The sequence below is a fragment of the Arabidopsis lyrata genome (genome assembly GCF_000004255.2).
Source record: "Arabidopsis lyrata subsp. lyrata unplaced genomic scaffold ARALYscaffold_5, whole genome shotgun sequence".
NCBI lineage: Eukaryota > Viridiplantae > Streptophyta > Magnoliopsida > Brassicales > Brassicaceae > Arabidopsis > Arabidopsis lyrata.
Window position 1 is genome coordinate 2,426,117 of NW_003302551.1, and position 21,914 is coordinate 2,448,030.

Below are 21,914 nucleotides of genomic sequence, written 5' to 3' on the forward strand. Positions count from 1 at the left end.
CTCATTTTGCTATATTACTTATTATAAACCAACCTCATTTTGGCAATAAATAATTTGTTTAGTTATAAATGAGATTAACTCCAAAAAACATTATTACCAAATATATAAATATTATTTATGTCTACTGAATAATATGTTGTTTTAGATTATTATTATTTTATAAGGTTTCAAATATTATAAATATTTTAACTTTTTAAGAATTTTAAATATTATTAATATTAAAGCTTATAAGAAGTTTAAATATTATAAATATGTAAAATTTATAAAACGTTTAAAGTATCTATAATATTTAAATTCTATAAATAGTTTATATATTAATAATATTTGAACTCTATAAAAATTATAAATATATATACTGTAGAAACCATTTAAAAGCAAACTTTTAAATTGACTCGAATTATATGTATTCTAAACAAAAGAAAAATAACATGATGTTTAATTTCACAGAACGATATTATATGGTGTGACGGATTTGTATCGATATTAATACGGAATAATATACTACAAGTGAAATCTTATAGTTAACCATCAAAATACAATTATGAAGTTTTGGTCGATATTAACACTTTTATGAAGTTTCGAATATTATAAATATTTAAACTTTATAAGAATGTATAAACGTTTATAAGTATTTATAATATTTAAATTCTATAAAAAGTTTACAATATTAATGATATTTGAACTCTATAACAATTATATATATATATATATATATATATTATGGGAGCCATTCAAAATAAACTTTTAAATTGACTCAAATTATATATCTTTAAAATTAAAATATTATAAAAAACGATAACAAAATGATGTTTAATTTCACTGGACGGGGTTATATGGTAGGACGGGTTTGAGTCGATATTAATAGGAGGCGGTATACTACGAGTGAAATCCTAGAATTAACTATCAAAATACAATTATAAAATCTTAAATGCTAAACAAAACAAAAAATAATTACCGCGGGTAATATATATAATATATACATATATACGTACATTTAAATCAAACAAAATAATATGTCATATCTATAGATAATTTTCAAATAAAATTATAGTCCCGCGGTGTACCGCGGGTTAGAATCTAGTACATCATACAACTCAATTAATTAACTAGGTAAGAACCCGTACCATCATGTACGTTGAATCTTATAGTAAAATATATACCTTTGATTAGTTTATTATGAGTTTTAATATGTTTCAAAAGTACACAATGGTTGTAAAACCCTTACTTTATTATCTAAAAAGTAATTAACAATTTAGTGTAAGTCATTAATATTTTAAAAAGATGACATTAACAAACTTAATGAACATTAGAATCTTCTATATATTATTTTAGAGTAAAGTAATTAAATTTTGTTTTTTCGTTAAATGATAGAAAATTAGGATAAAAGTGTATGTGACATAGTTTAAAAAATAATGATATGTATAAGTATAACTAACTATAATGAAATTAAATTATGGTATCTTCTTTTGTTAAAAAGTTAAAACTAAATAATAGTATTGGGATAAAACGAAAAAAGCACAAGTCACAAAAAGTAATCAACAATTTAATCTAAACAACTAACATTTAAAAGATAATGACATTAACAAACTTTTAATTAATATTACGATCTTCTATATCTTACTATAGCTTAAACTAATCGAATTTTTTTTTTTAAGTATATCAACATGTTACGTGTCAGTTTCTCATATCATGAGTTTGTTGGAAATCTTGCATATATTTTCAAGTTTCAGTCTTCGGGGCTTTGTTTTGAAGTTGTTTTTCTGAGCAACGATAACAACACAGAGAGAACTCGACGATAAATTCAAAGATGGAGAAAACTGAGTGGTCTGATTTACCTGAAGAACTCCTAGATTTAATTGCAAACCGTTATTCCTCCAACATCGACGTCCTCCGTATCCGTAGCATCTGTAAATACTGGCGTTCTACGGTTACGATGTCTAAAGAGCGTCTTCAGTTTCGCTTTAACCGCTACCTTCCTACCTCCAATAAGAAGATAAAGGCTCATCTCTTTCCCACCACTTTCTTCCGTATAACTCTCCCTTCTTCATGTCCTAACAATGGATGGCTAATAAGAACTAGCCAAGCCTCCAAATATCGTAAGATTACTCTCTTGAGTCCTATCTCTGGCGAGCTCATCATCCATTCCCACCAAACCCTAGACCTTTTGAAGGTTGGCGTTTCAGAGATTCGCCAATCTTACAAGATTAATATATTTGATGGATTGAAGGACGAAAAGATACCATCATATATATTCTCTAATTATGACATGAAGTATGACAAGACACCATCAGATGTATTCTATAGAGTTGCTTTCCTAGACAATATGTTTTTTGCAATCAACCGAGATAAGAAAATATGGTGCTGTAAGACTAGAGACGGAAGTAGAAGTTGGACAAAAATTAATAACCAAGTCGAAGATTTCTCGGACATTATACTTCACATGGGACGTATCTATGCCGTGGACTTAAAAGGAGCAACTTGGTGGATTAGTTTATCACAGCTTAGTGCTGTTCAACAGACACCTTCAACTCCATTGGACTACTATAATTATGATAGTTGCGAAGACACGAGGCTCGTGGAATATTGTGGAGATCTATGCATTGTGCATCAACTTAGCGTTACTAAACATTATATCAGGAGGACCGTTGGTTTTAAGGTTTATAAGATGGACGAGGATTTGGCAAAATGGGTTGAGGTTAGTTCCTTGGGAGACAAGGCACTCATTGTTGCTTGGGACAGTTGTTTTACGGTCGTAGCCTCTGAGTACCATGGATGTTTGAAGAATGCTATCTACTTCTTTTATGATTATGGCGAAAATCTTAAAGTGTTCAAGCTTGATGATGGTAGTATCATCGAGATGACTGATATTTCTTCTCAGAGTTGTTTTCACATGTTCTCACTTTCCTTTCTCTGAAACTGTTAATTATCTTTAATTTCAAAATCATGCTTATTGAATAAAATAAAGAAAATATAAAACAATCTATACATATATAATTAGAGAGTTCTCTTTCTATCTAAAGTGTCCATCTAAGCGTTCATTATAACAACATTCTTTAATATAGGTATATTTAAAATATTTATTTAATACATATTTATCTTACTTATATAATTAACAAAAAATAATTAAATTATAAAAATTAAATTTAAAATCGTGAGAACAATATTGTGAAAATTTTATCACAAATAATACTAGAACGGAACAATATTGTGAAAATTTTATTACCCAATTCATTCACCTCTCTTTAATAACCAATCAAAATTTGCCATGTTATTTAATTAAAAAAATTGAAATAATTAAATTAAATAATTAAATTAAATCACTAAAAACCCAAAACTGAATTAATTTTATGGCCCACTAATATCTCATTCACGTCTCTCTCTCTCTAAATCCAAAAGGAAAAAATAAAACTTACCCTAAATCTGAATTTTTAAGTTATTAACCCTAATTTTTTATTCATAGTTTTTTTCTTTTCTTCTTCTCACTTATAATCAAAAGAGATTAGTTTTACCGGAGAAGATTATTGGTTTATGTAATTCTATTGAATATCATAGAAGTGAGAAATTGTTTGGTTTATGTACGTGACATTTTTTTTTTTTGGTTATTTTTTTTTTTTCTGTTTTTCACTAAAAAAGAAGAAAGACAATGTTTGAAAAAAAAAAACTTTAGAGAGAGACGTGAAAGAGATATTAGTGGCCCATGCAATTAATTTAGTTTTAGGTTTTTAATAATTTAATTTAATTATTTTAATTTGTTTAATTAGATGACGTGGCAAATTCTGACTGGTAATTAAAGAGGGGGTGAACCCAAGAATTGTTCAGAAAGAAATAGCTTTTCACATAAACAAATTTCAAAATGATCATATTTCAAAATTTTGAATGTGTTAATGAGGTTTAGAATGGAAGTAAAAAGTAAATGCATGGTAGAGGAAAAAAACAATTTATGTGACTAGATTTATAAAAATTATAAATCCAAAAATTAAAATTTAATGTGAAACAATAGTTCCTAAGAATAATACACTACAAAGAGTTTATTTATTATTAAATTTTCACTTAACTAAAAATAGAAGATTACCAAAGTCAACTTAAAATTTTAATTTAAAACGAATACATTGTACGGATCAAACTTTTGTTTTATGAAATCATAAAAAATCTTGAAAATTTTAAAACATCTTTATCCATCTTCTAAAAAGGTAAATAATCAATGGTCATATTATTCTTGAGTTATAAAACAAAATATATAAAACGTGATATGTAAGTTGGTAACTGGAACCTAACTCTATAGCATGATCAAAAATAGAAGCATTTATTTTTAATCAAATGTTGAATCAAAGGCTGACTGAAACAAAATATTTAAAAATACACAAAATTGTATCACAAAATTAACATGCCTATGTATTCTTTTTGAAATAACTTGGCAATCTAAAATCTGTTTAAAGTTAAAAGTTGTGTAGTTTGTTGGTGGATAGGTATAAAGAGGAAACTTATATTGGCAAATTAATCTAGAAACTAACTTTTACATTGCAGTGTGAAACAATTAAACCTAGCACCTCTAACGATCAAATATAGAATTGGCAAGTTATGTTTGTTTTCACAATCAAGTAGTTTAGTAGTTAAATATCTTTAATTAATTTGGGGATCTAAAATTTTCCCACAAAATTAAGGTTGTGGATTAGTAAATTAAATAATATTTTACTATTTTTAAAATTCTACGACGCAGTTTTCCATGTAACATTCAAAATCATAACAGACGGTTCTACATGTACGACATCTCTACACACGAGACCACGAATGATGATTATGTTTGCAGCGATTATGGTAAACAATTACATGCCGTATATGAGATTAAAGTGAACAACTCCCACGAACAATGATTCTACGACGTAGTTGTCTCTTAAACATTCAAAATCATAATAGACGATTCTGCATGTACGTCATCCCTACAATGGACATATATTCTCTATAACACACGAGAGACCACGACGACCGATTATGGTAAACAATTACTTGCCGTATATGCGATTATGGTGAACAACTCCAACGAACAATGATTCCCTGTAACATTCAAAATCATAATGGACCTGCATGTACAACATTCCTACAATGGACATATTTCCCCTGTTACACACGAGACCACGAGTGACGATTATGCTTGCGGCGATTATGGTAAACTAAATCCCACGAACAATGATTATGGTGACTAAATCTCACGAACAAAGATTCCACGACGCAGTTTTTCTCGAAACATTCAAAATCATAACGAACGGTTTTGCATGTACGACATCCCTACAATAAACACATTTTTATGTAATACATAAGACCACGATGAACGATTATGACTTTCTAAAATTTTGCATTATCTGAAAATTAAATTCGGCAAACATGGTGTAAAAGATTTTAAAGTTTTGTATACCTTTTGCATGGAATCAGAAACGGATACGCGGAAGCGTTTGGAAACGTGGAAATGGTTTTGCATGTACGACATCCCTACAATAAACACATTTTTATGTAATACATAAGACCACGATGAACGATTATGACTTTCTAAAATTTTGCATTATCTGAAAATTAAATTCGGCAAACATGGTGTAAAAGATTTTAAAGTTTTGTATACCTTTTGCATGGAATCAGAAGCGGATACGCGGAAGCGTTTGGAAACGTGGAAATGATTTTTTTAGAAATTTTAGGAAATAGGTACGTGTTGAAAGCGTATATAGAAATAATGCACTTAACATGCCTATATACTTTTTCCTATATGAAATAATCATTGTACTCTCAACATCTGCAATTTGACGTATTATGCTAAATTTGACGTATTATGCAATAACAAATTACCACAATATCCCCAAATTAATTTCTCCAAAATCAATTTTCAGATAATGCTAAAAATCAAACATGCTAAAGACGACTAAATTGATAACCACAACAAGTTCATGATGATACCAGATTACCATAGATGCATTAAAAATCAGATTTACCAGAAATAAATACTAAAGTATAATTTTTAAGTAAAATCAGATTAAAATCTGTCCGAGCTCGAGCAAGAAATTTCCAAAGTGCGATTGGGAAAATCATAGAACAACCCAAAATCTGTAGTTTTAGAAAAGATAATGATTATATCAGTAAAAGAATATAAATCGTTGACGAGATTTGACTTCTTAAGAACACAACAAACCCTAATTACTATTAGTTTTCTCCACAATCCAATCAAATTCCAGATAATTTTAGAATCAATGATTTAATTACAACAACTAGATTATGAAGAAATACGTACGGAAGAGAAATCGAATACAAATTTTATAAAACTTACAACTTTTTCTTCCACCGTACGTCACCGTCTGTTCCAAAAGCTTCCACAACTTTTGTTTCCGGCATAAAACAAATCGGAGATTAACCCAAAATCTGTAATCACAGCAGACCAATTAATCAGATAATGGAAAAGAATCAACAGTTGTCTTGAAATCAAAACAGAGTATGAGAAAGGAGATTCGATTTTGAAAGATTAGAAAAACGAATCAGATGCGATTGGAATCATCTGATGAGAAAGAAGATTTAGATTTCGAACTTACTTTACATTTTCTTTTTTTTTTTTTTTTTTGGACAAACTTAGCATTTTATATTAAAGATAAGGTTAACCTCAAAAGACGGAGAATACAACGAGGCTACAAGGGGCCCAAACATCTAATACCACGACCAACAAAGTGATCGAGTAAGAAGATAAACTAAGAACAACAACAAATCTCAAACAGAGACTTAGGGATAAGGGTGAACTCAAGAGTTCTACCAACGCAGAATCTAAACAAGGGCCACCGATAAAGCAAACATCTTCAAAACAGTAGTCTTTGCCGAAACCACAAAGAGGAGGAAACAAAGCCTCCAAAGTCAAACAGCCAACAAATGTTGAACGGGAACCATCATGAATAATAATCCGCGCTTCTGCTCCAAGCAAAACAGTCTTGACAACAATGCTCCCTATAACAATACCACTCAACACAAGTGAAGTATTTGGGAGGATAATAAGCTCCATAAAGGAGAGATGAGGACTATAAAAATCCCGATGAACCAGAATAACTGGAACGGAGAAAGAGAGCGAAGATCTCTTTCCAATCTGCCACAAGGAGGCTTCTAACATAGCCAAATTGAAGTAGAATCTGCATACTGCAGTAAAGGTTCGCACTAAGGCGATAATGGTGCCACGAGAGAGCACAAGTGTGGATCCAAAAGAATCCAAAGTAATCAAATTCCACAAAGCCAAAGCTACACTCTCCACAACCATCCAATAACTTCTCAAATTAGAAGAATCAGAGAGTGGAGAAAAGGAGCGTACCTGGGGGAATATGATAGGGGGGATGGTGTGTGAGAAGGAGAGCGAGCAAGCAAATCTGCTGACGACGAGGCGTGGCTTGACGAACTCAGATGGCTTGAGGCGAAGCGAGTCAAGGGATTGTGAGAAAGGGCTCGAAAGAGGAACAAGAGTGGGCTGAATGTTGGGATTGTAAGACCCAATAAAAAGACCCTCATCTTTTGGCCCAATAAGCAACCATGGCCCAATAACAAAACCACCCACATTTGGCCCAAACAGTGAAACCCTAGGTTCACCTTTGAGGAGCGTGGGATGAGGAGTGCGTCGGCGGCGGCTTGAGCGGTGAGGAGCAACAGCGGCAAAAGACAGCGAAACAACCTTTTGGCAAGGAGGAGCAGGTCTCGATGGCGGCTGCGATGGGGGATTGGAAACACTGGGAAATCGTTGAGGATCGGAGAGGTGTTGAAGGAGGAGGAGCTGAGCAAGAGCTTCTTCGGATGAGGGCCAGATCTGGGGATCCGGTGGATCCGGTGGCTGTGGAGGAGTTGGTGAAGACGGAGGCTCCGGTCGTGGTGCTGGAGGAGGTCTCAGACCACGGTAGGGGACCGAACAAATCGGGAAACAGTGAGAGAGACTTGACATCGGGAGAGAAAAGAGAGCCATCTCAGGTAGTAAACTCGCCGGAAAACTGCCATGTCACCGGAAAACGAGGCCCACCTGAGAGATCTAATCTTAGAAGCAAACTCCAATCACAAGAGGAGGCTGCCGGAAGAGGAACGCCGGTGAAAGGAGCTCATTCAGTCAAGCTGTGGGTCTTCTTGGTCTTTGTGCCTGATACATTTTCTTTTCATGAGAATGATTTTGATATGCAAATAATTTAAAAAACACAGAGAAGTAAAATGAAAATTATTTGATTTCTTTGTAAAAGATTTGAGTATATTTATAGTGACGATCGAGGTATTTATTTACAGAATTAGAATTCAAAAATCTAGCCGTTTTAAAATTAAGTTACCGTTGAAAACGGCTAATTTATTCACACAAACTCGCTTAAACACAATGATCTTTTTCAAAATTATGAGATTATTTCTTTTTTCTTTTTTCTTTTCGAAATTAATATACATACGACGTCGTTTAAAATCAAATGGCCGCGTAACACGGCGTCGTTTCTTACGGTGCTGTAAATTGTTGCTTTCTAAGACTTACAGTCTTACGATGTCGTTTTGGCGTTTTTATATGTTTTCTTTGTGGATGCGATTTAGTAGTCTTGGAGAATGGTTCACGAGATCCTAGAAAAAATATTTTTGTTTTTTTGGTATGATTAAAGATTTAAACAAAAAAAAATTAACAAGTTTACCCTATACATATTAAGCATTACAAGAAACCAACCATATGATTAATTACAAGCGAACACATCATTTTATATTGAAAAAAAAACATAGAATAAGCTAATTCGGATTTAAAATTTTTGGTCAATTACACACAATAACATATAGAATAAAAGTAAGAAAATAAAATAAAATCATCATGTCTAACAGAGAGGCATTTTATTATACACATACATAAGATGCCAAATATTTTATTTTCATCTAAAACATGGCTATCTAAAATATTATTTCTTTATAATGTGGGCCAATTAATATGTAGTTAGAATAACGAATTCAAAGCTTCATATGTAGTTAAAATATAGTTGGATACATTTAGCACGTTTTTTATTTCTCTTTTTGTAGTTTAGGGACCGGCCAAAAGTCTATCAACTTAGACCAAAGCTAAGACCCAAAAACTTGGACCATTTCCCACATTTTCTAACACTCAAACCACTTGCCGTCCATGGAAACCAAATCCAAAATCCCCCAAAGCATCGTTCGTTAGTGACCCATTTCTGGGATATTTAGCTTTATCACCATTCACCATTTATCATCATCAATCATTCATCCAATATCTATATATATACACAAACATTTCGTAGAACTCAAATCACTCACCACATAAAACCAAAGTCCCATCTCTTAAAAAATCATTTTAAAGTATCTTCTCTCTAGTCTTTTTTTTTTTCTTTTTCTTTTGAGCAATGTCTTCTTCTGCAATGTCTCTCCAATCTATCTCCATGACAACTCTCAACAATATCTCATGTAATCAACAATTTCATCGAAGCTCTCTTCTTGGTTTCTCTAAATCCTTCCAAAATCTTGGAGTCTCTTCTATCGGTCCAGATTCCTCCACTAGATCAAGTTTCAATCCCAAGAAGAAACTCACTCCTACTCGAGCTCTCACCCAGGACTTAGGAAATACCGAAAACCCCAGACCAAGTAAGTTATTTTCTTCTTGATCATTTTGTGCTAAGATTCGAAAAACTCATATAAACAGAGCTTTTTCAAAAACTATTTTTGATATATTTACAAATTTGTTATACATAGATTAAAATTAATGTCCCATTTTCATAAATTTGCTAACTTCATTAAATTTGCTAAATTCATTAAATTTAACTTTATTAAATCTCAAAATCAAGAACCCAATTCACAAATTGATTCATTTTTTCAGGTAAAGTTCAAGAACTGAGCGTGTACGAAATCAACGATTTAGATAGACACAGCCCAAAAATTCTTAAAAACGCATTCAGCTTAATGTTCGGTCTCGGAGATCTTGTCCCATTCACCAACAAACTATACACCGGCGATCTCAAGAAACGCGTAGGCATCACGGCAGGTCTCTGTGTCGTCATCGAACACGTCCCGAAGAAAGGTGAAAGATTCGAAGCTACTTATAGCTTCTACTTCGGAGACTATGGTCACTTGTCCGTTCAAGGACCGTACTTGACTTACGAGGACTCGTTCCTCGCTATCACTGGTGGCGCTGGAATCTTTGAAGGTGCGTACGGACAAGTTAAGCTTCAACAGATTGTGTATCCGACAAAACTGTTCTACACTTTTTTCCTTAAAGGATTGGCTAATGATTTGCCGTTGGAGCTCACCGGAACGCCGGTACCTCCGTCTAAGGACGCGGAGCCAGCACCGGAAGCTAAGGCGCTTGAGCCTAGTGGAGTTGTAAGCAACTTTACAAATTAGTGAATAAAATTAGTCTTATCTTTCTCTTGTCCAGTATAATAACTTTTTTCATAACGAATTTTTTATATACTCTTATTCTTGTAATCGAATAATATGTATGTATAGTCTGAATGAAGTATGTTTGAGTTGAAAAATACTTCTAATAGAATCTTTAATTTTGAGTTTAGCCTTTTGGGGGACAAAATATCTTCTTCATGTCACATGTTTTTTTTCCTTGTTTTTTGATAAAGGGTCATGTCATTTTGAGAAGATTTGAACTGCTTCACGTGTATCCGATTTAAAGAAAACGTTCTCAAAGTCTAAGCTGCATTTTATAACATCCATATACAAATCTATACACTTGATTACCCATTTTATAATATCCATATACAAATCTAAGCCTGAGGTGACTCTCGACATGGCACATCCTCCAACCAAACGAGTTAGCCCTTGCTAATCCAAATTTGCTAAATTTTTATAGACCTTCCACACACCATCACAAATACATTTATAGGAGTTAATAATGAAAATACCTAGTTTAGATGTGATTTTGGTGCATCGCGATGGCGTTGGAGTTAGGGTTCGGTGTTGTCCATACACATTACCAATAAGAAAATTTCATGGAATGCTACCTTATATTATCAAATTCCAAGAAAACACATCTTCAGAAAAGGCGTACCATGGTCTTAACCTAAGATTGAAGAAAGATGATCATGTTGGTGGATCAAATAAAGCTTCCATCCTCGCCCGATTTCATCAAGGAGGTGATGTACACTCATCTCAAGAACAAGAAAATTATACTAAGAAAAAAAAGCTGGATAGGCACCAAGCTTTGGAAAAAAACCAACAGTTTAACCCGAATATTGTGGATAAATCAGACAACCAACTTTCGAGTTCCTTCTCCAGCCAATTTATAGGTTGCAAAGATACCTTTACATACAAAAGGGATGGTGGGCCTAGTGCTAATATATATTTGGTACAAAAGACTATTCTTTAAATTGTGGAATCTAAAGTCTAACTTTGAGTACTACCTGGAACTTTTATGTTTAACCAAAAAATGTTTTTACATGTAAAAGTCAGACATTAACAAATATTAGTTGAGAGATGATATATTTTCTAGTAATAATGAAAATACCTAGTTTAGATGTGATTTTGGTCCATCGCGATGGCGTTGGAGATGAAGCTCCCGCATTTTCGCATTGGTCAGACTATCGAAGCGTGGTCCAAGCTATCAATTTATCATGGTCTGCCTGAAATTTATGGCATACTACCAGATATCAAAATCAATGTTCTATATACTCTTCATCAAGTTTTTCATTCCAAGAGCATCCAATGTTGAGGGAGATTCTCTTGCTAAGATTATCTTATCAGTGTATGCTGAAAACATCGTTTAATTAATCTAAGTATTGGTGTTTTTTAAAAAAATGTGATTTTGGTGCATAAATCTTTTCACTGGTAATAAAATAATTTAATCAATTTTACATACATGTATCCGGGCCAAATATACAGTTAGATTCATTACATTTAGCACGTTTTTTATCTTTATTTTTTGTAGTTTAGGGACCGGCCAAAAGTATTCAACTTAGATCCAAGACCCAAAGCCTAGATCACGTTCCGACCATGGAAACCAAATCCAAATTCTCCCAAAGCATCTTTAGTTAGAGACCCACTTTTGGAAATTTACGCACGTGCTACTTCATCAATCATCACTCATCTATAAATAAACAGAGACATTTCGTAGAACTCAAATCACTCACCACATAAAGTAAAAGTCCCATCTCTTCATCAAATAGCCTTGATTCAATAAAGTCAAAGTTTCTTCTCTAGTCTTTATTGTTTTGCGCAATGGCTTCTTCTGCAATGTCTCTCCAATCCATCTCTATGACAACTCTCAACAATCTCTCATGTAATCAACAATTTCATCGAAGCTCTCTTCTTGGTTTCTCTAAATCCATTCAGAATCTTGGTATCTCATCTAACGGTCCAAATTCTTCCTCTCCATCAAGTTTCACTCCCAAGAAGAACCTCACTGCTTCTCGAGCTACTCTCTCCCAGAACGGGAATATCGAAAACCCTAGACCAAGTAAGTTAATTGATCCTTTTTTCGTCCTCAAATTTCTTCTTCTAAAAGAATTATATTGAAGCTCACGGAACAACAAAATTAGGTCTTTTTATATCATTTCAAACTTGATTAAATATATAATTTCACAGACCAAACCACAAACCTATTTAATAAATTTGCAAACGTGATCTCAAAATCATGAACCCAACTCACAAATTGAGTTTTTTTTTTCCAGGCAAAGTTCAAGAACTGAGTGTGTATGAAATCAACGAATTAGATCGACACAGCCCCAAGATTCTTAAAAACGCCTTCAGCTTAATGTTCGGTCTCGGAGATCTTGTTCCATTCACCAACAAACTCTACACCGGCGATCTCAAGAAACGCGTGGGCATCACGGCAGGTCTCTGCGTCGTGATTGAACACGTCCCTGAGAAGAACGGTGATAGATTTGAAGCTACTTACAGCTTCTACTTCGGAGACTATGGCCACTTGTCCGTACAAGGACCATACTTGACTTACGAGGACTCGTTCCTCGCCATCACTGGTGGAGCTGGAATCTTTGAAGGTGCGTACGGACAGGTTAAGCTTCAACAGCTTGTGTATCCGACAAAACTGTTCTACACTTTTTACCTTAAAGGGTTGGCTAATGATTTGCCGTTAGAGCTTACCGGAACGCCGGTACCACCGTCTAAGGACGTGGAGCCGGCGCCGGAAGCTAAGGCGCTTGAGCCTAGCGGAGTTATAAGTAACTATACCAACTAATGCATATAATTTGTCCTATATGTTTCTTGTGTCGTTGTGTGATGATAGAATCTTTGGGGAATAATATCTCTAGTATTTTTTTTTTGCCGTCTGAAATAAAATATCAAGAAAATTTGTGAACAGATTATTTTTAGAAGAATGTGATGAAAAGTCTTTGCAATCCCTTCTCAATCTCAATTATTTTGAATTTAAAGTTGTTTAGTTAGAAAAAATGATATTATGTATTGCATTAAAAATTCAAATAAAATAACTTATAAATATTTAAACTATAGTATATCTTAAATGGCAGCTCAACCGTCTCCTATGGAATATCATTTTTAATCATATCTTAACAAATCCAAGAAACAACGAAACGAAAAAATTGTATCATTTTGATCGAGAGAAGATTTTCGGGTGTCAAAAAAATAAAAAGATCTAGATGTCATGCCCCGATAAATGTAAAGGAGTACAATTAATACTGCTACGAAAAATACATGCAATTAAAAAGCAGTTTTAAGGTAAAGTTGACTATAAGAAATTGGTTGATTTTTGATATATAAGTGGTTGACTTACAATCTCCTATAATGTAAAATGTAACATGTAAGTGAATGTTCATCAAATTCTAGAGATGCTTTCTTTGTTGTATTTTTTATTTTGTTTGGTAGTTCTTTTATTTGTATTTTTTTTTTATTTTCCTGTTTTCCTTGTTTTTTCATTAATCCCTGTTACAAATTTAAAAATGATATATAAATACTTTAACATTTTACCAAAAATAAAAAAAAAAATAAAAAAAATTCTAGTGATGCTATTTGATGACAAGGAGGAGAATATGGTTGACATTGATGGCGAAGTTAATGATCTACATGTCACACTCCTCATTTTACAAATAGTTGACAGTGGTTGTGAGTTTTCCATCAAATACCAATTAGGAGTTGCTGATAAAAACTAGAAGAAGACCATAATAGTAAAGTTGACAATGATAATTATTTACGGCGATAGATGATACTAAGAAGAGATTGGCGGAGAAATGGATGGAAGGAAAATAAGTTGAGAAAAAAAAAAAAAAAACCAATTTACACTAAAATGTTAGCGGAATTGACGAGTTTTGTTGGATTTTATTTCTGGACCGTCGCTCCTTTACCCCATCTTTTGGGCCGGACCTGTTCGAAAAGTAACAGTCATACGGTCATACTATTTTGTAGTGCAATTTAAAATACTTTGTGTGTACACGATAATTTGACACAACCGACCATGTTATATATCGGGAAAAATGTCATTTAAATCACCGGTTTACCATTTTCGTTAGTTTAAATCATGAACTCTATACCTCGTGATTTAAATCCTTAATTTTATGTTGATTTTCATTTTAATCATAGATTCTCATTGACAAAACCAATTGAGGCATGCATATCGCTAACTGGCTAAACGAATCAATAAGACGATGTCATCGCATAACTGGTACTTCGAAGCCATCACATAATTTTTCTTCTACACCAACATGGTTTTCATCTTACTCTTCGTCAGATTGTTCTGTTTAGCAAGTTAACGATATGCCTCAATTGACTTAGTTAATGAGAATTCGTGATTAAATTGAAAATCAACATAAAATTAAGGATTTAAATCATCAGGTCCACATAACATTAAGGATTTAAATTACCAGATTCAGAATTTATGCTTTAAACCAACGAAAATGAGAAAATGATTTAAATGACATATTTTCCGTTATATATCTCACTAAAACAATCTTATCAACAAGAGTTTAAAAACATGGGCCACATGGCTACGTTTATATCTTTTGACTATTTTAGTATCTTCCCAGTACTTTGAGATCTATGACTCCTTAATAATGAATGTTACACCGTTTTAAGTCAATAAATAAGAAATACATAAAATTCTCTAGCTAACGCTTTTAGACCATCGAAACCGAGTGGAAACTACACAAAGCATCTTTTGACATATACGCACGTGTAACTTCATCATCGTCCAATATAAAAAGACTCATCACTCAACTCAACAACCATAAAACCAAATCTCAATCTCTTCTTTAATATCAAAGTTTCAAAAGTCTTCTTGATCAATGGCTTCTTCTTCTGCTGCTATGTCTCTCGAATCCATCTCTATGACAACTCTCAACAATCTCTCCCGTAATCATCAATCTCATAGAAGCTCTCTTCTTGGTTTCTCAAGATCTTTCCAAAACCTTGGGATCTCATCTAACGGTCCAGATTTCTTCTCCCGATCAAGATCTACTACTTCCAAGAACCTCAACGTTACTCGAGCTTTCTTCTGGAATTGGGGCAAGAAGACTGAAAACTCCAGACCAAGTAAGTTTATAGATCCCTTTGTCTTTTAGTACACTATGACTAAGTCAACGCCTGTTAATCAGATATTTTTCGTAGATTTTAGACTAATCAAGATCAAATTTTCATGTTAAAGACTAATCTTTTTTATTAGCTCAAAAAAAAAAAAAAATTGTGATCTTAGATCTTTAAATCATAAAATTGATTTATCTAAAGATAATCTCAGATCTTTAAAAACAAAGTTTCTAATTCAAAAATTGTCATTTATCTTCTTTTGAAAATTCATATATAGTTTTCATTTTTATGAAATATTTACATTCTTAGCAAAAAAAAAAAAAAAAAAAAATTCATATATTCAAGAAACAGAGGTCAAATTTCTTTGTAAAAAGAGCTCCCAAAAAAAACAACTTAAAATTGACATTAATTCTTCTGAAAATACATAAATTTAAGAAACCAAGATCAAATTTCTCTGTAAAAAGAGCTCAAAAAAAAAAAAACCAACTCAAAAGTTGACATTAATTCTTATAAAAATACATAAATATAGGAAACCAAGATCAAATTTCTTGTAAAAACTGACGTATAAGTTAAAAATTGTATACCAAATTCATAAATTCGAGTTTTATTCAGGTAAGATCCAAGAACTAAACGTGTACGAGCTAAACGAAGGAGATAGAAACAGTCCAGCAGTTCTTAAACTCGGCAAAAAACCAACAGAGCTCTGTCTCGGCGATCTTGTACCATTCACCAACAAACTCTACACCGGCGATCTCAAGAAACGCGTCGGAATCACCGCCGGTCTCTGCGTCTTGATCCAACACGTTCCGGAGAAGAACGGTGACAGATTCGAAGCTAACTACAGCTTCTACTTCGGAGACTATGGTCACTTGTCTGTACAAGGACAGTACTTGACTTACGAAGACACGTTTCTCGCTATCACTGGCGGCTCAGGAATCTTTGAAGGTGCGTACGGACAGGTTAAGCTTCGTCAGCTTGTGTATCCGACAAAACTGTTCTACACTTTTTACCTTAAAGGGTTGGCTAATGATTTGCCGCTGGAGCTAACTGGAACGGCGGTTACGCCGTCGAAGGATGTGAAACCGGCCCCGGAAGCTAAGGCAACGGAGCCTAGCGGAGTTATTAGTAACTTTACTAATTAAGTAAATTAGTTGTGTGTTTTTCTCGTGGCCGTTTAATAATTGTTTTGTAATCGAATCTTTTGATGAGTTGTGTGAGGGAATAAAGTATTTATTTTGACGTGACTTTGTTGATTACGACTGGTCTTTCTACAACGTGGAATTGTTGTACTCGATTTCACAGTAAAATGTTTTACATTAGTTTTGGTATTTTAAAATGGTACTCATATACGTACTGATATACACAGTTAGGGTAGTGGAGTTAATGCTAGTAAGTAACACGATATTTTTTGTTTGGTTACGGTTTTGGTGTTAATTGTGTTGTTAATGTCATAATGCTTTAATTTAACGCTAATTTGTTGTTGGCACAAAAATTTGAAACTAAAAAAAAAAACCCTAGTTATTGCTGGCTATCAATCTATCATTAAATTGAGAAGTAATGTAAAGTAGCGCAAGTTAACATCTTATCGTGTGAATCGTGTAATATTGTTATACTCTAAAAGATATTATTGTGTCTACCACTCAAAACATATGTTTCGGAGTAACGGAGGGAAATTTCATTTGTAGGCTCATCTACTGAAAGCCAAATATTTTTTTGCAAATAATATGCTATAAGTCATGACAGGAACATTATTGTCGTGTTTCTGAAAGCTTTCTGACATTTAAGTTCAGATTTTGACCATAAGATTTGATCAGAAATGAGAAAAGAACGAAAATAAACAAAGTTAAGTTTAGTTTTGCGAATGTTGAAAAGAAAATCTTGGTTTACAACTTTTGAATTATTTACCAAATATAAAAAAGAGATTATGTCTTTTTTGTAATACTGAAAACAGAGGGAGTTTTAGCTACGAGAGAATGCAAAATTCGGATTTGTGATCTCTTTTATTATAAAAGATTTGAGTTTCATAGAACATATTTCAACTAGGCAAAGACTTGCATCCTGGGGCTTACAAATTTCTACCGATTGCTGCCTCTGCTCTAGCTTCGTCGAATCAAGGGACCACCTCATCATCTCGTGCGCTTTCTCTTCCGCCATTTGGAGACTGGTTCTTTCTAGGATTGACCCTATCCATCGTGGGATCATCACTTGGGCTGAGCTCCTCTCCTAGACGCGAATGCAATCTGCAGGTGCCCCAACAATTTTCCGAAAGATTGTCGCCCAAGCAACGGTGTTTCATCTTTGGAAGCAGCGAAACAATTTCCTCCACAATCGACTCAAGCTCACTCATCACACTATTTTCAAGATGATTGACAAAGAGCTCTGTAACTCTATCTCTGCTCGAAGACTAAGGAAGCATTTTGGTAACTTAATGCAACATTGGATTAGATGACTTCACGATGCTGTGATTTCACTTTGTTTTGTCGCCTTGTTTTTTTATTATTTTTTGGCAAGGTTTCAAAAAACAATAATGTTTATTTTTATAATTCCTAAACTATTCATTTCTAATGATATTTACAGTTATATAAAAAAAAAAAACATATATCAAGTGAAGTCATGATCAGTATACAAATTAAAAAATAAGGTCTGATAGATCCGAGACACTTGGGTATTATCACCTAACTTTTAAGGGTATCTATACAAGGTAACCATAGAAGAATCGATAATTAACTGACACATATTCTATACTATTCAGTTTTTACTGTACCCAACAAATTGACCATTAAACCCCTATAGTCGTATTTGTTATTAAGAGAGAGATAGTAAGGAGCAGATGTTGTGTGTGTCAGAATTGAGATATGAGATCTTATCTTCCTCAAGATTTCAGTTTTGAAATTTCGTTGGAAATAAAATGATTTTTTTTTTGAAATAGCAATGAATCATGTGAAACCGATCGAAGAGTTAAGTTGTGTCTAATAGGCTATATATCAATCGCTTTATTTTTCTCTACCAAAAGGCATCATATTTACGATTATACAAAGTTCTCATCTTCTCCGAATATATATCATCTCTCTTATATATTTTTTTTCAGTCGCCGTTTAAGTGTTAGTTCGTCAGAGTAAGTTTCACCACTCCCTCTCTTTTGTTTTCAATCATTTTGCTTTTGTTAAGCTTTAATTGATTTTTTTTCTCGCAGATGGAAGATCTGGATCTTCTTCATCGGCTTATTGCTGCTGATAAACAACCACTTGGGGAGAGGGTTAATGTGTACCATAAGATAAAAACCTTCAAAGACATCACCGACTCGCTAGATGAGGACAAAATTCAGTTAGTCAGAGATTCGTCACTCGGAGATTTGTTAGATTTTTCGAACAAATCCGCTTGGTCCGCCAGTGACCTAATTACGATAAATCTTCCAGTGAACTTCCTAACAAACTGTTCCCTTCAACCATGTCTACACTACTAATTTTGTTACCCTAATATCTTTGTTATCATGCTATCATTGTTACCATGCTATCATTGTTACCTTGTTCTCATTTATAGACATCTATCATTGTTACCCTGTTAACTTTGTTACCAAGCTATAATTGTTACTTTGTTTATTTTGTCTCCTATATTAATTACCCATCCAATAACTTGTTCTATACATAGTATCCACTTAATCCATTAATCTTACCAGGTTCATGTTACATTTAAGATGGTTGGTGTATATGATTTATCAATTTTACATTACTTACCTTATTCGATAACTAATGTATTATGCCAATAATTATATACATTTTCCGTAAACAACTGGTATCGTGCTAACATATTACTATTACAACTTCATTTGGTCCATATGTCATATTATTTTTTCTATTTATAATATTCGGTAACTAATACCGACAATCAATAACTATTTTCTTTTGCGCTAATAACATTCTTACCTTAACATTGTGATTAACAGTATTAACCCAGTTTAGATGCCCCTCTTACTCTATTATAGAATTGTTATTGTATATGTGATTAGTCTCGTGTATTAATAACACCCAGATAACTTGTTAACTTAATCTTTTCATAGTATCATTTTTCACATTGATCTTACCAGCTACTTAATATATTTACTAGGTAACATTTCTGAATGTTGGATAACTATATTATTACCTTCATAGTTGGTTGTTGTATATGATTATATCAATTTTGATGTACTTAATTATTGATTAATAATTAAACATTAACTGGATGGGTAATTGCTTCTATAATTATACATATTTTGGCACTAGATTTCACATTCTATACAACAAAATCCACCTACTACCATCTTCTTCTTTATTTATAATACATCCAGTTGAGCTATTTTTCTTTGCCCATTGCCTTCTATCTGTCGTGTCAACCACCGGAAAACTTGTCTTCTCATTCACTCCACGGTTCGTGAATTGTGAAATCATTTTTATCCCATTGCTCCCAATTATAACATATTTTAGACTACTATGTTAATGCATTTACCGTTATTAGCTCCCTGCACATTGCTCGATTGCGGTCTAGTGAACAGTAACGACTGCAACGCTTCCCAGATGTCTGCTAAGAAATAGAATATCGCCTACATGTTTAGTTACGCTCGCTAACGTTATAATTATCGGACGTTCGAAAAGCAATCTAATATATGTGTAATTATTTTCTTTACGTTAAATCTTTCGTTTCCCCATAATGCTGGCGCAATCTTTCGTTATCTTTGCCACAGAAATATCGCAAGCATTTAATGCTCAGATTTTGTTTCGCTAAACTTTTATTTTGTTAGATATAGAGGTGATAGGGGTGATTTGGTCCTTTTCCAAAACTAAAGAAGAGAGAGAATTAAATATGTAATTATGCATCCCAGATCTTATAATATCTATTCTTCTATGGTTTTATATTTCGTTCACCCAACTTTTAATCATTTGTGCGGTTGTGCCAGTTTTTCGACAAACGAATCGCGAAGTATTTGAGGATAAATACGGCCTTTGCTTATGTTTTTCATCTTTTTTGAGGATGATGAGTTCATTGGTTTGATCTTAAACAATTGAAAATTTATAGGTTGACGACACTAATTTTGAGATTTTTTTTTCTTCTACCATTTATATTTAAGTTTATATATAGACTAGATTTTAACCCGCGGTACACCGCGGGGCTATATTTTCTTAAAAAAATCAAAATGTAATTTGTTTGATAGATTATTTTGATTGTTAATTTTAGGATTTCACCCGTGGTATACTATCTTTTATAAATATCAACCCAAACCCGTCCCATCATATTACCCGTCCCGTGAAATTAAACATCATTTAGTTATTTTTCTTTTTAATAATACTTTTATTTAAAAGCTATATAATTCAAGTCAATTTAAAAATTTCTTTTAAATGGTTCCCATAAGATATATATACATATATATTAAATTTGTATAGAGTTGAAATAATATTAATATTACAAACATTTTATATAATTTAAATATTATAAATATTTTTAAAAATATGCAATATATATTTTTGTTATTGAATAAGAGGATATTATGTGTAAGAAATGTAGAAAATAAGAGTTTAATATTTTTACTATGGAGTCGCAAGAAAAATCTTTTATTTCTATACATGTTATTCGTTTATTAATAATAAAAGAAAACAAATCCTTTAAATTAGATATTAACTAAAATAAACGCACCATAATTACTTATTAAGTAACAACCAATAAATTTCACCAAAAAATAGGTAACAACAATAAATTCTAAACGCAGTAATTAAAGAATGAGATATTAAAAAAAAATATCAAATAAGATATAAGAATCTTAAAATAATTGAATATCTAAATAATTTAATTGTTAGTGTCAATTTTAATGCCTTCATTAATGTGGATTTTTTTTTTACAGAGAAATATTTCCTAAAGATTATCACATTAATGACTCAGAAAATTAAGGAAGATATGAATTTATGATTCTCGAAATCGTGTTGGTAATATCTTTAATTAATATTTTTCAAATTTAAATAATTAATGCCAATGGCATTCATCCGTAAATACATTCCAACTCCAGGATTTATTTGCTAAAAGTCATCCAAAAATGTATATATAGATATTTTTTGTTGGTATAGTAAGTAACTAATCAATATGGAAAGCACACAAAATTTGGGGAATTGAGCCCAAGTAGGAAACATACATAAGGCCGTATATAAAGTTGGCCTGTTGGGTTCAATACATAAGGCCGTCTTTTTGTTCGGCCGCGAACAGTGGTGAACACTGAATATGGCCTTTTGAAACTCCGAGGGGACAATTATAATCCAACACTAATATACATCTAAACTCTATTTGCCAACTAATTTATTAATTTAAAATACATTTCAATCTAATCAAAACAGATAAGCCCGTTAAACACAATTTTGATTTCTAGAGACGACCAAAATTTCAACTAAAGCAAACTGCTAAGTCTTTTATTTAATTTCATAAGAAAAAAATAGATG

At 32.6% G+C, this 21,914-nt stretch overlaps 5 protein-coding genes and 1 long non-coding RNA gene across 7 annotated transcripts; 4 read left to right on the top strand and 2 right to left on the bottom strand.

The window, feature by feature from the left end:
- Positions 1–1,648: 1,648 nt before the first annotated feature.
- On the top strand, positions 1,649–2,922 carry LOC9311343 (putative F-box protein At3g25750). Its single transcript, XM_021026543.1, has one exon. It carries the CDS (start codon positions 1,808–1,810, stop codon positions 2,912–2,914), a length of 1,107 nt encoding a protein of 368 aa, XP_020882202.1. The 5' UTR covers positions 1,649–1,807; the 3' UTR covers positions 2,915–2,922.
- Positions 2,923–4,771: 1,849 nt separating this feature from the next.
- Positions 4,772–6,578, bottom strand: LOC110228754. Of its 2 annotated transcripts, XR_002332291.1 has the most exons (4): positions 6,567–6,578; positions 6,308–6,399; positions 5,411–5,484; positions 4,772–5,283 (listed from the first exon to the last, which is right to left on the bottom strand). It is a non-coding gene; the product is annotated as an uncharacterized LOC110228754 (long non-coding RNA). The 2 variants fall into 2 exon arrangements; XR_002332290.1 differs by lacking the exon at positions 6,567–6,578 and having other exon boundaries at positions 6,308–6,494.
- Positions 6,579–6,597: 19 nt separating this feature from the next.
- Positions 6,598–7,963, bottom strand: LOC9311344 (ENHANCER OF AG-4 protein 2). Its single transcript, XM_002876882.2, has 2 exons — positions 7,325–7,963; positions 6,598–6,969 (listed from the first exon to the last, which is right to left on the bottom strand). The coding sequence occupies exons 1-2, from the start codon at positions 7,961–7,963 to the stop codon at positions 6,880–6,882; spliced, it is 729 nt and encodes a 242-aa protein (XP_002876928.2). The 3' UTR covers positions 6,598–6,879.
- A 1,205-nt stretch (positions 7,964–9,168) lies between these two features.
- On the top strand, positions 9,169–10,528 carry LOC9311345 (allene oxide cyclase 1, chloroplastic). Its single transcript, XM_002875231.2, has 2 exons — positions 9,169–9,606; positions 9,839–10,528. The coding sequence occupies exons 1-2, from the start codon at positions 9,369–9,371 to the stop codon at positions 10,360–10,362; spliced, it is 762 nt and encodes a 253-aa protein (XP_002875277.1). The 5' UTR covers positions 9,169–9,368; the 3' UTR covers positions 10,363–10,528.
- A 1,546-nt stretch (positions 10,529–12,074) lies between these two features.
- On the top strand, positions 12,075–13,327 carry LOC9311346 (allene oxide cyclase 2, chloroplastic). The gene is made up of 2 exons (XM_021024648.1): positions 12,075–12,424; positions 12,639–13,327. The coding sequence occupies exons 1-2, from the start codon at positions 12,187–12,189 to the stop codon at positions 13,163–13,165; spliced, it is 765 nt and encodes a 254-aa protein (XP_020880307.1). The 5' UTR covers positions 12,075–12,186; the 3' UTR covers positions 13,166–13,327.
- A 1,820-nt stretch (positions 13,328–15,147) lies between these two features.
- On the top strand, positions 15,148–16,712 carry LOC9311347 (allene oxide cyclase 3, chloroplastic). Its single transcript, XM_021026035.1, has 2 exons — positions 15,148–15,468; positions 16,072–16,712. Exons 1-2 carry the CDS (start codon positions 15,222–15,224, stop codon positions 16,599–16,601), a joined length of 777 nt encoding a protein of 258 aa, XP_020881694.1. The 5' UTR covers positions 15,148–15,221; the 3' UTR covers positions 16,602–16,712.
- The last annotated feature ends 5,202 nt before the right edge of the window (positions 16,713–21,914 follow it).